This window comes from Panicum virgatum, chromosome 8N (genome assembly GCF_016808335.1).
Source record: "Panicum virgatum strain AP13 chromosome 8N, P.virgatum_v5, whole genome shotgun sequence".
In the NCBI taxonomy this organism is placed as follows: domain Eukaryota; kingdom Viridiplantae; phylum Streptophyta; class Magnoliopsida; order Poales; family Poaceae; genus Panicum; species Panicum virgatum.
The window spans coordinates 39,511,561-39,525,473 of record NC_053152.1 but is presented as its reverse complement, the minus strand read 5'-3'; the positions used below and the strand labels follow the sequence as shown (position 1 = coordinate 39,525,473).

The window sequence follows — 13,913 nt, the reverse complement described above, 5'->3', positions numbered from 1 at the left end:
AACTGGGAGCTATTCCTTTAGCTATCGAAGCTAAATTAAACTGAGGCAAGTATGACTTGACAACTCCTATCATGTGGGTTAGATAATTCTTGGAAGTAGCCGTCATAACATCAAAAATTTTCTGGGAAGCTTCTTCCAAACGCTCCACCAAGTACTTGCTACTTGACGACTCTTCTTCAGTATCAACCACATCCACAAGAGCTTGAGCTGCTGCTATTAGTCGAGTATAGTCTTCCGGAGAACCTGATGGGAAGATATCTCAGAAATTGATATGACAAAGCAAAATCAAGACAAAAGATCGAGTGCTTACAGGTTTGGGCAGTTTGCAATTGCTTCTGAATCCTGGAATTTTCCTCTTGAAGCTTTGATTTTTCTTCTTCAAGGTTCTTAATCTGGCGCTTCATGTCACAAACCTCCAGATGATGATGCTGATTTGCTTCATAAAGTTTGTTCCGAGCAGCAAGGGCTCCATCCAGTCGTTTGGCAATTATGGCATTTTGCTCCTCTAAGATCATTCGATTGTCTACAGTCTTATATAAAGCATGAGACTTCAAGAAAGATCGATTGGCTACATCCTGAGACATACAAGGCGAATCTGGTCAGACATCAACAACTACTCGACGAAGACAAGTAGCGACAGAAGACTCACCTTGGTAAATTTAAAGCTCCACTGCATACAATCTGCAAGTTTCTTCATATTGTCTAGAGACAACAGTGGATCATCAAATAGTTCATTTCCCAACTCTTCCTGGGCTGACTGAGGCATAGACTGGAATGGTACCAGTCGGACGGAAGGACCTTTTGACCCTTCTGCTCCACTACTCCTAGATCTACCAGCGTTGGAGGCTCCTTCAGCAGCCGCAGGAGTATCAGATGTTTCAGGGCTTGGTTTGCTTGGATTCTCATCTGTGTCTGGACTTGGCAAACTCGCAACCGGGGTCTCGATCAACCCAATTACAGGAGATTCGGGGGCTGATCGACTAGTTCCTTCCGAACCACTCGACACCCAGTTGCGGAAGTCTTGGACTTGATCTTTCTCATGCGCCGAAAGATGTTGGATCCTAGCCAAGCAAGATTCTGAATAAGAAAGCTGAGGCAAACGGGATGCAATCAACAAAATATTATATACTTACTGGCCGGCATCGAGACGAGGAATTTTCCTCTGCAACATTGATCCGGGAGCCACCTTCCGTTTCTTGCTGTCGTCAGAATCAGCATTTACAGAAGTCGGAGGCATACAATACCAGGATTTATAATTTTTTTTGCAGAAAGAAGCCAATATTTAGTCAGAAGATCAAAAATGGTTAACTACAAAGTACTCGACATGGTATCAAAAACAAGTACCCAGGCATTCTCGGGAGGATTTTGTGTCGAGAAGAGTGTTGAAAGCGTCAAAGACTTGTTGAAGTTATCGAGTACTTTGCAGCATCTCTTTATTACTTCAGACTGAGCCATTGGCTTTGGGGACATCCTAGTGGGATCCTGTGTGCCTTCATATCTAAAGGCAGGATGCTTTCGCAGCTGGAGAGGCTGTGTCCGGTGATTGATAAAAGAGAAGACCACATGATCTCCTGTGACTCCTTTCTTCTTAACAATGGCAATCGCACAAAGAATGGCTTCAACTTGCTTGCCACCAGGTCCTTTACTTGACCAGCTTTCTTGGACTTGCGGGGCACCAGCAATCCTTTCTGGAAGTGGAGATTCAAAGTTCCCGACATGGCAGAACTTCTTCCATTCAGCTCACTTATTCACCGGATCATAAGCCAAGTACTCGCTTCGGGCTGCCAGATGGAGTAACAATTCACTTCCCACGACGATGGCAAGATTGGTGGCATTTGGGACAGGAACAAGGAAGAAGAAATGTTGAAAAAGGTGGAAATGGAGAAGAATTCTAAGGAAAGCCTCACAGAAGTGAGTGAAAATCGAAAGATGCAAGATGGATTGGGGAGTAAGATGGTGTAATTGAATTCCTCAAAACTGAAGAAGTCTATAGAAAAACTCTGACACGGGAAGAGTGAGACCACGTTCTACAAAATCGCGAAACATAATGGTCTCAAAGGTACCTTCCATGGGGTAATCTTCTCCTTCACCAGCGTGCCACTGGCTTACGCCCTGCTCTTGGAGGAGACCCATACTCTCCAACTCCCGGACCAGTGATTCAGACATCTTGCTTTTATGCCAACCTGTGGACATATTGGCGATTGGTTCCTCTTCAATCTTAGACTTGTTCTTCTTGGGATCCATCTCACAGTCACGAGTTCTAGCTCGGGGGCTACGAGAGGGGCTTTTGAATGTTGACTGAGAAGAGGCGAATGTGAATCTGAGTCTGACAGCAGCCAGGAGTTCAAGGGGCAAAAACCCTTGGAAGTTTTCAACCGGCTTTATACGATCTTCGGGGGTAATCTTGTGAATATTTGTGATGCCAACGGATTCTTTCCTTCTCAGGGAAGTTTTCAATTTTTGCCACGAGTTTCCTGCTGCGGAATATATGTATCAGAGATTTATTTTTCAGATTTTTGAAAAATAAAGAAGAAGAAAAAAACTGAAGTGACCCTCAGCCTGATTCTGCGATTCAACCTAAGGCTCGGGGGCTTCTCCATATGGAGCGCGAGTACTTTGCGCACCATATATGATCAAGATTTCGGGGCTTGAGCACCTCACAGCCTCGGAGCAAACAGAAGTACTTGAAGGACTACTCGACGTATCTGAAGGAAGGACCAAAAGCAACCAGAAGGATGTTCTGACTACTTGAAGTACTCGAAGACGTCCAGCCAAGTACTTGACGCCTGCAGGACTCGGCTATGAAGAGCTCGGGGGCTTGTCAGACCCGGGATAGCGGGACTGCTCACAGGCGTAGAATGTTCTAGAGTAAGGAATAGCTCATGGATATACCTTACGTCTTTTGTAACTACCCGAATAGGCGTAGTACTAGCTGCAGTACAAGGAAACTACCCGGTCGTGTTGTAGAAGGACTCCAACTGTACTCGGCTAGGACTTTCCATGTAACCCTGTCCCCTCGGATATATTAGGGCGGGCAGGGACCCCCTCGAAATACATCTACATCTAAGGCAATACAAACCACCACACAGGACGTAGGGTATTACGCAGCTCGCGGCCCGAACCTATCTAAATCTTTGTATTCCTTGCACCATCGAGTTCCAGAGCCCTCGATCCCTACCTACAAACCCTACTGCTAAGGGTATCCCTGAGCATGCTTGGCTGTAAACACCGACAGTCTGCAAGTCTTTTTAATGCCAATACTCTGCTCCGATGTATGGTTTGTTAGCTTTCTTATGTGTGCTTGTTCATTACATCTTTGAATAATTCATTGGAAATTTGGGTTTGCCTTTTCATATTTTGAAAATCTTCTTGCTTTGGATCTGCTGGAAATCGGGTAATTCGGGTTTACCCGAACCCGAACTCGAATTTTCGGTACCCGAAATGTAGGGTTTTCATTACATCAGACAAATTTCGGGTAATAATTTTCGAAACCCGAAATTTTAAAAACCCAAAAAACCCGACCCGAAATTTTCGAGTTACCCGAATGCCCACCCATAAGCGCCGCTGCCATCGCTGGCCTGCCACGGAGTAGACGCCAGCTACCATTGCCAACCCCACCCTGCCAACGTCGTCGCGGGACATCCTCGGCAGCATCATGTGTGTCCTGCAGGGCGGCGCCAACGTGTCGCTGGCAGTTGCCGCACCCCCGCGCATCTCGCGTCTGGCCGTCTCCCCTCGGGTGTTCCCGGACCGTCCCACGCCGCAGAACTTCCTGTTCATGCTCGCCGCGGACGCCTCAGGCTCCCCCGCCTCGCGACCATCCTCGACGCCGCGCTCACCCACGTCGAGACTCGAGAGCCCCGACCTCGAGTCGCTCCGTTGGGCGGAATCTAACCCGTGCTACTAAGGATGGATTCGGATCGAATACGGATGAAATCAAATCAGATCTGAATGTCATCTTTTACCACATTTTAATCCGGATACGAATGCGAATGCGGATCTTATCGGATACAAATACAAAATGGATAATTCGAATCCGGATTCGGATCCGAATACCTTCTCGATTTGGCCCTTGTTTAGATGCCTTTAAATTCCAAAACTTAACAAGATTCTCCATCACATCGAATCTTTGAACGCATGCATGATGTATTAAATGTAGCTAAACAAAATAACTAATTACACAGTTTATCTATAATTTGCGAGACGAATCTTTTAAGCCTAGTTAACCCCATGGCGGGACAATAATTACCAAATACAAACGAAAATGCTACAGTGCTTTACACCCAAAACTTTATGCATCTAAACAAGGGCTTGAAACATAGAGCTATCATGAGTATCAGTTTATTTTATCAACAATTTGATAGTATATCAGAATCATTATACAAGTAGGGAGTAAAGGATTAGAAAATAGCTAATAAAAAAAGAATATAATTATCTATGTATAGTTTTTATATTAAATATATAATAGTGAATTTAAATTAAAATAAATATTTAAATACTTAATAATTAAGATATATAAAAAATATTTCATCATTATAATTTGACTTGTATAAAATAATTTTATCATGAAATAAATATATTAAATAGTTAAAGTTAATTTTATATCATTACTAATTTAAATAAATATATTATTAGTCATCTAGCTTTCTAAATAATTTAAATAATGTACATTAAGTAATTAGGTATAGAGATAAATTTAGTATTGTTTCACTAGTAATTTTTTTTTGCGGATATGGACGGATACGGATGTGATCGGATATTCCTCGAATACGAATATGAAATCGAATATAGAAAAATTCTCAAAATCTGATTCGAATACATCCATATGACATCTATATTAAAATCAAATACGAATACGAATATCTATATTGACATTTTAAGCGGATACGAATACGACATATCCATTCTTACTTGCTACTTCGTCATGGATGCCGCCACGGGGTTCGTGCCTCCCTAACCCGGGCCCTAGGAGCACGTCGAGCACGAGGGCTCCTTGGCGAAAATGATTTGCTAGCCCGTGCTGTAAGCTACTCTCCATGGTATCGCGGCATCGTTGATTGCAGCATCGCGCCGCCTCCCCCAGCTTGTGCATTGTCGCGATGGGGTTCTGTGACCTGCCATGAAGTCGTGGCGGCTGTGGCCAAGTTATCCAGGCACTTATATGTGGGGCCAGGGGCAATTTCCTCACCTCAGTTAACAGCAGATGGATAGAAAAGTGAACGGAATGGCACAGAAGGTATAAACCTAAATTTCTATGGTACTGAGAGGAATTTCTAAAATTTTGTGGCCCTGGAGGAATAGGCTAGAGTTTTTGTAGCACCGGGGGAATTGGCTCTAGGACTTTTACACCCTAAAGGAAATTAAGATGCAGCTACTACAATACTTTATTCATTGATAACCATTGGATGAACAAATTCCCATCTCGGATCATAATTAATCCAGCTCAGTGTTCAAAAAGGTGGTTCTAGGCCGCCTAGGCGCCACTAGGCACTAGGTGAGGGGGTTCCGCCTAGCCTAGGGGGTAGGCGGTCCCCTAGGCGGCCTGTGGCGAAGGAGAAGGTAGGGATAAGAATGTCTCCAACAATCGCGACCCAAACGTGAGATGCATTTGTCTGTTTGGATAGCGTACAGTAAAAAGGTCTGGGACCCAAAACAGAGCTTCTCCAACAGCCGACGCATCCTCATCGCGAGTTCCCGACCCGGCCAGGTTCTGCCGCCGGTGATGGCCACCAGCTCCGCGAGCATCCGCCGCAGTGGCGCGCGCGGCGTCGGCGAGCGCACCGTCCGCGAGCGGCGAGCGCGGCGTCCGGGAGCGGCGTCTACGAGCGGCGAGGAAGGAGGGAGGGGCATCGGCGTGGCGAGGGAGGAGGGAGGAGCTCGAGGCGGCGGCGGAGCTCGACACCGCCATGGGAGCCACCCCCGAGCTGCACGCTTGCTGCCCGCCCGCGACGCGCTCGCTGCCCGCCCGCCCGCCCGCGACGCGCTCGCCGGCCGTCCGCCCGCCGCGCGAGCAGGGGAAGGGGGCGATGGGAGCAGAGCCCGTTCTTCGCCCCAAGGAGCAGGGAGGAGCACCGAGGAGCAGAGCACCGAGGTGCAGCTGAGGGGCACGCGCAAGGGTTCCGCACCGGCCGCACCTCGTCATGCCGCCGCCACGGATCCGCCACCTCGGCGGCCGCACTTCACCGTGCCGCCACGGATCCGCCGCCCCGGCCGCACCTTGCCGCGCCGCCGTCACCGCACCGGCCGCACCTCGCCGCGTCGCCGCCACCGCCCTGGCCGCACCGGCCGCGCCGCCGCCACCGCCCTGGCCGCACCGGCTGCGCCGCCGCGGATTTGCCGCTCCTCGCCACTGACCCGCTATGGTCCCACATGCAGTGGCCCGCCGCGGACTGCGTCGCGAGGAGAGAGGGGACGCAAATATGCGTCCCGTCTCGCAAGGTAGGCAAAATGGGTACCGGTAATGGGTCTTCTGTTGGAGTGGGTTTTTAGTATGCAAAAACACTGTTTATGATGCATTTTGGGTTTGGGTCACGGTTTGCATATGCTGTTGGAGATAGCCTAAGTGCGGTGGCTCAGGGTGAGCATAATTAACCGAGAACTGAAAAGAAATAATCGAAACCGAAACCAAAAATAACCGAAACCAAAATAATCGGTTCCTTGTTTGGTTTCAGAAACCACAGAACCGAAATAACCGAAAAAATTTTGGTTCCTACTCTCGGTTAACCGAATTAACGGAAAGAACCGAATTATATAAAACCTTGCATTTTGTAAGAGCATATTTAATCTATATGTGATGTGTCATATATCAATTGCTATGTATTTCTCCTACTATATTGTTATTATTTCTTTCTCAATTATTATTCTCTAAAATAGAGGAATTATTATTTAAATTTGCTATATAACAAGTATGTTTTTCTTGTTATCTTAGCTTCTACTAACAAATTTCGGTTAGTTCGGTTAGAACCGAAACCGAACCGAAATAACCAAGAACCGAAAACCTCGGTTCCTAAAATTTCTTGGAACTGATTGGTTCCTATTTTTTAGGAACCAAATTATCTAAAAGATCGAAAATCAAACCGAACCGAACCGAAGAACTGAATGCCCACCCTGAGCGGCGGAGGCGGAGGAGGTAGGGGATGGACGCCGGCGGAGAAGGAGGTAGGGGACGGGTGCCGGCGGATGGGGAGGAAGCCGGGGACGGGCAACGGAGGAAGTACGGGCGGTGGCGGCGACAGAGAAGGAGGAGGAGGAGGAGGAGAAGACATGGGCGGGCGAGCGGGTGGAGGCGTCCTGGCAGAGAAGGAGGTACCAGAAGCTCAATCGAAAGATTATATTAGAATCTCCCTTGCTGTCATTAACTTGCAGAAATTCTGCAATTTATGTGTATCCTGCAGTGTTTTTTTTGAAAAAAATCTACATAACCCCCTCAACTATTTAGGGTGGACTACTTCACCCTATGAACTATAAAACCGGATATTCTACCCCTTGAACTTTCCAAAACCGGTCAAATAACCCCCTCAAGTGGTTTTGGAGGGTGGTTTGCTACAGTGACATGATTTTGTCTTTTTTATTTTTTATAAATTTATGTTGAATTTTGAAAAAATAAAAAATCATAAAATAAAAAATCCAATTTTGGTGGACTCTGCCTGAGTAGATCTAAATAGTAAAAATATAATATAGTATTCTTTAGTACAAAGTTTTTACTATAGATTTAAATCTATACTTTTTCTATAATTAATTAGAAAATTCATAGGTGCAGTTACTATGGTCCAATTGTGGTGAAATTTTTATGGTTGAAAAATTATTGTATGATTGAACTGTAATAAAAGTATCATGTGTAACTTAGTTATAGATTTTTTTAGATTTATGCTTGTTAAATCTATGCTTCGAAACTATGCTTTATCTGTAACTAAGTTATACATGATCCAACGAATATGATTTTTACTACTGTTCGAGCATACAATAATTTGTCAATCATAAAAATTTCACAACAATTGGACAATAGTAGCTGCAGGTATGAATTATTCCAATTAATTATAGAAAAAATATAGATATAAATGTACAGCAAAAACTTTGTACTAAATAATACTATATTTTATTTTTACTATTTAGATATACTCATGCGGAGTCCAAAAAAATTGAATTTTTTTATTTTATGATTTTTCTATGATTTACTATAATTTTTTAAAGATTCAACAGAAATTTATAAAAAGAAAAAAATACAAAATCATGTCACTGTAGCAAAACCACTTGAGGGGGTTATTTGACCGGTTTTGAAAAGTTCAGTGGGTTGAATATCTGATTTTATAGTTTAGGGAGTGAAGTAGTCCACTCTGAATCGTTGAGAGGGTTATATTGACTTTTTTTTTTTGAGCAGGTGTATCCGGCAGTGCTGAAAATATTGAATGCATATATAGAGTCATCGTTCAGGCCCACAGCAACATGGCTTGATCACGAGCAGTTCAATGGGCCATTACAAACTTGGACCAAGCCCTCCTCATCCTAAAAAATAGGAAAAAATATACAAGAAGAGACCGGCCCAAGGCCTATTCTGTTCCTGGCCCACTCTTCCCCAGATGGGCCTAATTTCCCTCTCCTCTCAATTGCGGCCACGCCCAAATTTCCTCAACCAATGTTTTCACCTTCTGATCTCTCTCTCTCAAAAAAGAACTCTTCTAAAAAAGAAAAAAAAACTTTTTCCCCTTGTTCAGAGAGACGGAGGGGGAAAAAAAATTCGGCGGCGGTTGGGGGCGATGGCGGCGCAGGCGGAGGCGGAGGAGGTGCAGCTGGAGCTGGAGGCGGTGGCGGCGGTGTACGGCGACGACGTCCGCGTGCTCCGGGACCTCCCGCCCCACCTCGTCGTCCACGTGCGGCCCCGCACCGCCGACGACTCCTCGCAGCAGGTCCGCCTCGCCTCGCCCCCTTCCCTCCGCGCCTGACACTTTCCTTGGCGGCCCTCGCGGGGTCCACATCCCTCCCGATCGCCGAGTGTAGCGGGTCGTGGATGGAGGACTCGCGCTATCGATCCGCTGGCTGGCCGTTCCTATGGTGTGGTGTGCCCGGTAGTGTCGAAGTAGTAGCCGGTGCTCTGCCCGAGCTTCCGCCTTTTCCGAGGTGAACCCTAACTCCCGGAGAAAAAAGGGGGATTAGACGATTAGTGAGTGCTTCAAGTTTAATCTATTGGGATTACTAGTTAGCTGTGGGCTTCAAGAGTGATTAGTTAGGATGTATCTATGATGTCATGACCCTGATGCTTTGTCAGTCAACAGTTTACTTGATTGATTGTTTTGGCGATCGGCTGCTGTAATTGACCTGATACGGCTGTAGTGGAAGGCATAGGGGTATATGCTTAGTAGCTGAGTAGCGTGCACTTGTGCAAGCAATCAAGTGGAGATTCAGTTTGATTTCCCTCAGACAGTTAAGACTAAAATGTATCTGACTTTATGTTGGAAATTTAACTCGGAGGACTAACAGGCTAGGCACAAGAGCCGCACTATGCTTAGGTGGATGTAGTCTTTACCTTTTTCCCCTAGGGCTAGTATCGTCTTGGTGTTTTGATAAAAATCCCTTTTTTGTATAGATTTATTTACTGTTTCGCTTCTTAGACATTGACATTAATAATGGCGTCAAATGCATGTTGGTACTGTGATCAATGTTGCCCTAAACTCAACCTGTTTCCATTAGGAGCTATACATTGTAATATGTGTATGTTAATATTAGGTGACTTTCTCTCCTTTCAGTTTGTGGAGCTCTTTCTTGGAATTAAAGCATCTTCACAGGTACGAACCTCTACCTCATTATGAGATTTCTTCTCATTTATCCACCTCGGATTGTATGGTTAGAAATATCTGTACAACTACTAGAAGTCAATTGATTAACGTAGTAAGGTTGAACAATAACAGAATATGCCTTCAAGCATTAGAGTTTACATGTACATTTAAACAGGCATATTTCAATGATGCATAGAAATAACTTGCTGTTTCGAATGATGCCAAGATCTAACAACTTTTTCTTCTCTGAAATTTTTGTGGCTTGGATGCACTATTGAGCTTTCATCATGTTGAATGGAACGTTATAATGCTTGTTGTATCATAGGTTTTGAACAAAAGATGTCATATCAAGAAAGCATTTCAAATTACAAAGCTCATCATATGATCATTTGATATTGATATCTTTCATGCTTGTAACTTTATTCTACAGTATCATTACATGCGTGTGCCCTTCTCCCAGAAACATCCTTCTTCATTATACTTTGTAGATGGTTAAGTTTTTGCTCATTTGTTAATGCACTTCTTATTTATGGCATTGCTGTATTTGATTTGCATTGCAGTATCCAAAGGAACCACCTCATATTTATGCTGTGGAAAGTAAGGGCCTTGATGAGAATCGACAGTCATATCTTATTAGCAGCATCCAGAACAAGGCAAAAGAGCTTTCCAACTACCCAATGCTTGTTACTTTATGCGAGGTATTCATTGTAATTTGCTATATGTACAGTACAGACCAATATCTGTTTCCTATCATAAGTTTCGAAGGTTTTTTCACGATTTTATTATGTTAGTTGAAACAATTCTTGCATTTGCTTGTATAACTAAAGTGCCGTGAGTGCTTGATGTATTGCATTCGATCCCTTTAATAAGATGTGGTATCTTGAACTCTTGATTCTTTTGAATTGTGTAATACAGTAGGCTTCTGAAACTATGGTATCTTTAGGCAGGGGCGAAGCTACGTTCATCTAAAGCTACTTAATGGAGCATTACTTGATAATTTTTAGAGTTGCTATAGATATGAAGAAGTGCACCAGGGTAGTCTTGTATCTAACTTCGCCTCTGTCTTTAGGCAACTATCAGATGGGATTTTCTACATTAATATGTTATTAAATAATTTATAGGTCACTTGTAATTGTAATAAGTGATGAAAGAGCGAGAAATGATGCCAAGCTTGTTTGTATTTTTGTGTTAGAATTCCACAAATCACACCCTCTGAATGTTCCACATGCCTCAATATCCTCTTACAGTGGGTATCAATGGAATTTTGTTGTAGGAACCTATTAATAGCCATCAAAACAATTGTTGTATAAGAGGATGGATAGTGGTTCCATTTATTTTGGATGATTTAAGTAACTTCACATGCAGGAAGCTGGTGAGATTCTCTCGAATATGAATCATCCAGCAGGGGATTGTCCACTGTGTCTATACCCTTTGGTGGGAGATGATAAGGATGGTTCTGGGTTGCCTTTTATGAAGTTAATGTCATGCTACCACTGCTTCCACAGGTCAATAAGTTTTGCATTGACAGAACTGTATTGTAGTGCAAGTAATTTATTCTCTAATGCTAGCTTATACTTTGGTACTGCAGTCGCTGCATTATGAGATGGTGGGAATGGCTCCAACATGGTGATGCTAATCCTAAGGAGCATAATACTGGAGGTGCGAATACTGTTTCTTGTTTGTCCATTTTCCCTTCTATTTGAAAATTTGAGTATAGTTTGTAGAATTGTTTCATGGACTCCTGAATCATAGCTGCTGACAAAGATTAGTAGGTTGATGATAGATATCTAAACAAAACCTGCTTACTTTATTAGTTAGGTTGATATTTAATACCTGAACCAAAGCTGCTTCCAGAGATTATTGTTCCCATGGAAAAATTTTCAATAAATTTTTGCCTGACATGAAGTCAATAGTATGCTGCCTCTTGTGAATTGTACTTAGGTAGTTAGGTTGTTGGCTTTTAGTCCATTAAAACAACTAGGGTAGTTAGGTCGTGGTAGCATGATTTTCCTGAATTCCTATTGTAGCAAAGCACATTAAATTGACAACATTTAGGATTATTCATTTCTCGCTTATAGTGTCATTGGCATTCTATAACAGCTCTGGGCATAAAACTGTAAATTCTTCCATACATGTAGTTAACAATTTTGTTCATTGATCCCTTATGCTAATTGTCATTAATCTTGACTTGTGTAACTAGTCATTGATCCTTCTAAGGAATACGATTTGTCCAGCTCAGGCAAGCATTATAATGTGAATCAGCACAAAGGATTTTGTCCAGTTTGCCGCAAAGTGTTTGATGAGAAGGATATTGAGCACGTTCATGATCTGTTGGGTGAAAGTACTTCCCAGCTGGTATGTTTCAAATATGATTCATGTACAGTAGAACAATTTCTACATTTTCAGGCATTGCCAGTTTAAGTTTACTGCATTTAAGCCTTGACCATGATATTATAGGCCATATTGCTGTTGCCCACTATATCATATAATCCGTATCTTACCTAAATGAGGCCCACCATAACTCTTTTCCTGTTTCCACATGTTTCCATCTAGGCATCATGGACCCTTGACCTGGGTGAAGATGAAAAGGAATTGCTCCGTTCTGAGGCAGAGCAAATCAGGAGAAAAAGAATCGAATCGCTTGTTAATCTTCAGCAAGAAAGAAATGGCCTAATTGAACCGAAGAAAGACCTTGCCATACAGCCAGGAATGTATGTCACTCTTCCTCCCAGCACACCAGATACAGCTGCAGGAGAGAGCACTGATCCCAACGATGACACCACTACTTCCACCTCAGAAACAGAGCAATGTAGCCAGGCAAACATCACTACTAGCAATAAGCCCAAGAATTCTGGAAATCGAAGGAGAAATCGAGCTAATGCTTTAAGAAGGCAGTCTCACGGCCAGCCTGTTAGGCAACAGTGGCAGAGGAAAGAAGCAGACAGTTCACACCAATAACATTGAAGCAACGAGGATTTGAGTTGTTTTTTTCCCATTGGTTATGTATATTAATGGTGTGCTCTGAATACATGCACGGCATGGCACTACAGCATAGTTTTGATGCTGTTACAACCAAGAGAGTTAAGAACAGCTTATGCAAAGGGTCCGTGGAACACTGGAATTTCCTTCAGTGCATAAGAGTTCATGTCACTGCAATATTGAACTTAAGCATGTTAAGAAACACTAGAAATAAAACACAGCATGCTCATATAGTCTGTGCTTTGTGTGTGTTGAGACGTGTTACATTTTGGGCTTTGGCAACTGTTGTGCAAAATATCTAGAGCGGAACTTTGGAACGTGCCTCGAAGGTCTGCATGTAGGCAGAAGCCCTGTATGGTACAAAATTTACAAAGTTTGACTTCCAGTATAACATAACTACTGCACAAGTTGCAATCCACATGTTATATCCACCACATTGGTTCATGATATTCAAGCTTCAGTCTCTTCCTGATATTCCATTGTCTGCTATATCCATGTATTGAAGGCATTCAAGATTTGTATAGTTTGTTGGAATATTTCTAGAGAACATATTGTGTCAATAGTTTCCCAATCCATCAAGGCAATTCTCCAGATAACTTATTTCATGCTAAATCCAAGACGCGCATCATCGTACAGGTTTTCACAAATGATTGAAAGTTTCCAGAAAAATAAAAAAAAAGTATTGTTGCTTAATATCACCGATGTAATCATTATATTTCCAGCGGGTAGTTCTCACTCAAGAAGATTGTTGGCAATGTTTAAAAATGGCAAGCTCTCATAGATTTGTATACTCAGGAAATAAGACTAGTGGCGAGATTGGAGAACAAAGAGAACCATTGTTCACCTACACGTTCGTTTAGTCCCATTACACACCGTGTAAATGCTACTCAATGGGTAGCCGTGTAGGATGATTAGCCCGTGTAAAACCGTGCAAAATCATTTCTACCATTTAAAAGGTCATTTAAACAGCTGTGTAGACCGACTTTTTGCTAAACGATGGGTGTGACCGACTGTTCACCGTTTAACGTTTAGGTTAACATTGGAGAGAACACATTGAGAACACACCAAAACCCACCAGATGCAATTGGATGGTCGAGGTAGTTGTTAGAGAGATGGAGCACCTGAAGAGTTAAGGTTTAGGTGTGGGAGCGATTGATTTGCACT

General features: G+C 43.3%; 1 protein-coding gene across 4 annotated transcripts; it reads left to right on the top strand.

Annotated features, from left to right (window-relative positions):
• Positions 1-8,683: 8,683 nt before the first annotated feature.
• On the top strand, positions 8,684-13,193 carry LOC120685937 (E3 ubiquitin-protein ligase RNF25). 4 transcript variants are annotated; one of them, XM_039968070.1, is made up of 7 exons: positions 8,697-8,903; positions 9,741-9,779; positions 10,331-10,468; positions 11,136-11,275; positions 11,359-11,429; positions 12,010-12,125; positions 12,324-13,193. In XM_039968070.1, the coding sequence occupies exons 1-7, from the start codon at positions 8,754-8,756 to the stop codon at positions 12,726-12,728; spliced, it is 1,059 nt and encodes a 352-aa protein (XP_039824004.1). In that variant the 5' UTR covers positions 8,697-8,753; the 3' UTR covers positions 12,729-13,193. The 4 variants fall into 4 exon arrangements, with proteins under 4 accessions (XP_039824006.1, XP_039824004.1, XP_039824003.1 ...); XM_039968069.1 differs by having other exon boundaries at positions 11,971-12,125; XM_039968072.1 differs by lacking the exon at positions 9,741-9,779 and having other exon boundaries at positions 8,684-8,903.
• Positions 13,194-13,913: the final 720 nt, after the last annotated feature.

Bases quoted from the DNA above. Each gene is read 5' to 3' on its own strand.
- LOC120685937 (XM_039968069.1), top strand. From the start codon at position 8,754: ATGGCGGCGCAGGCGGAGGCGGAGGAGGTGCAGCTGGAGCTGGAGGCG. The intron at 9,780-10,330 runs GTACGAACCTCT...TTTGCATTGCAG, and splicing joins GAATTAAAGCATCTTCACAG to TATCCAAAGGAACCACCTCA. The intron at 10,469-11,135 runs GTATTCATTGTA...CTTCACATGCAG, and splicing joins TGCTTGTTACTTTATGCGAG to GAAGCTGGTGAGATTCTCTC.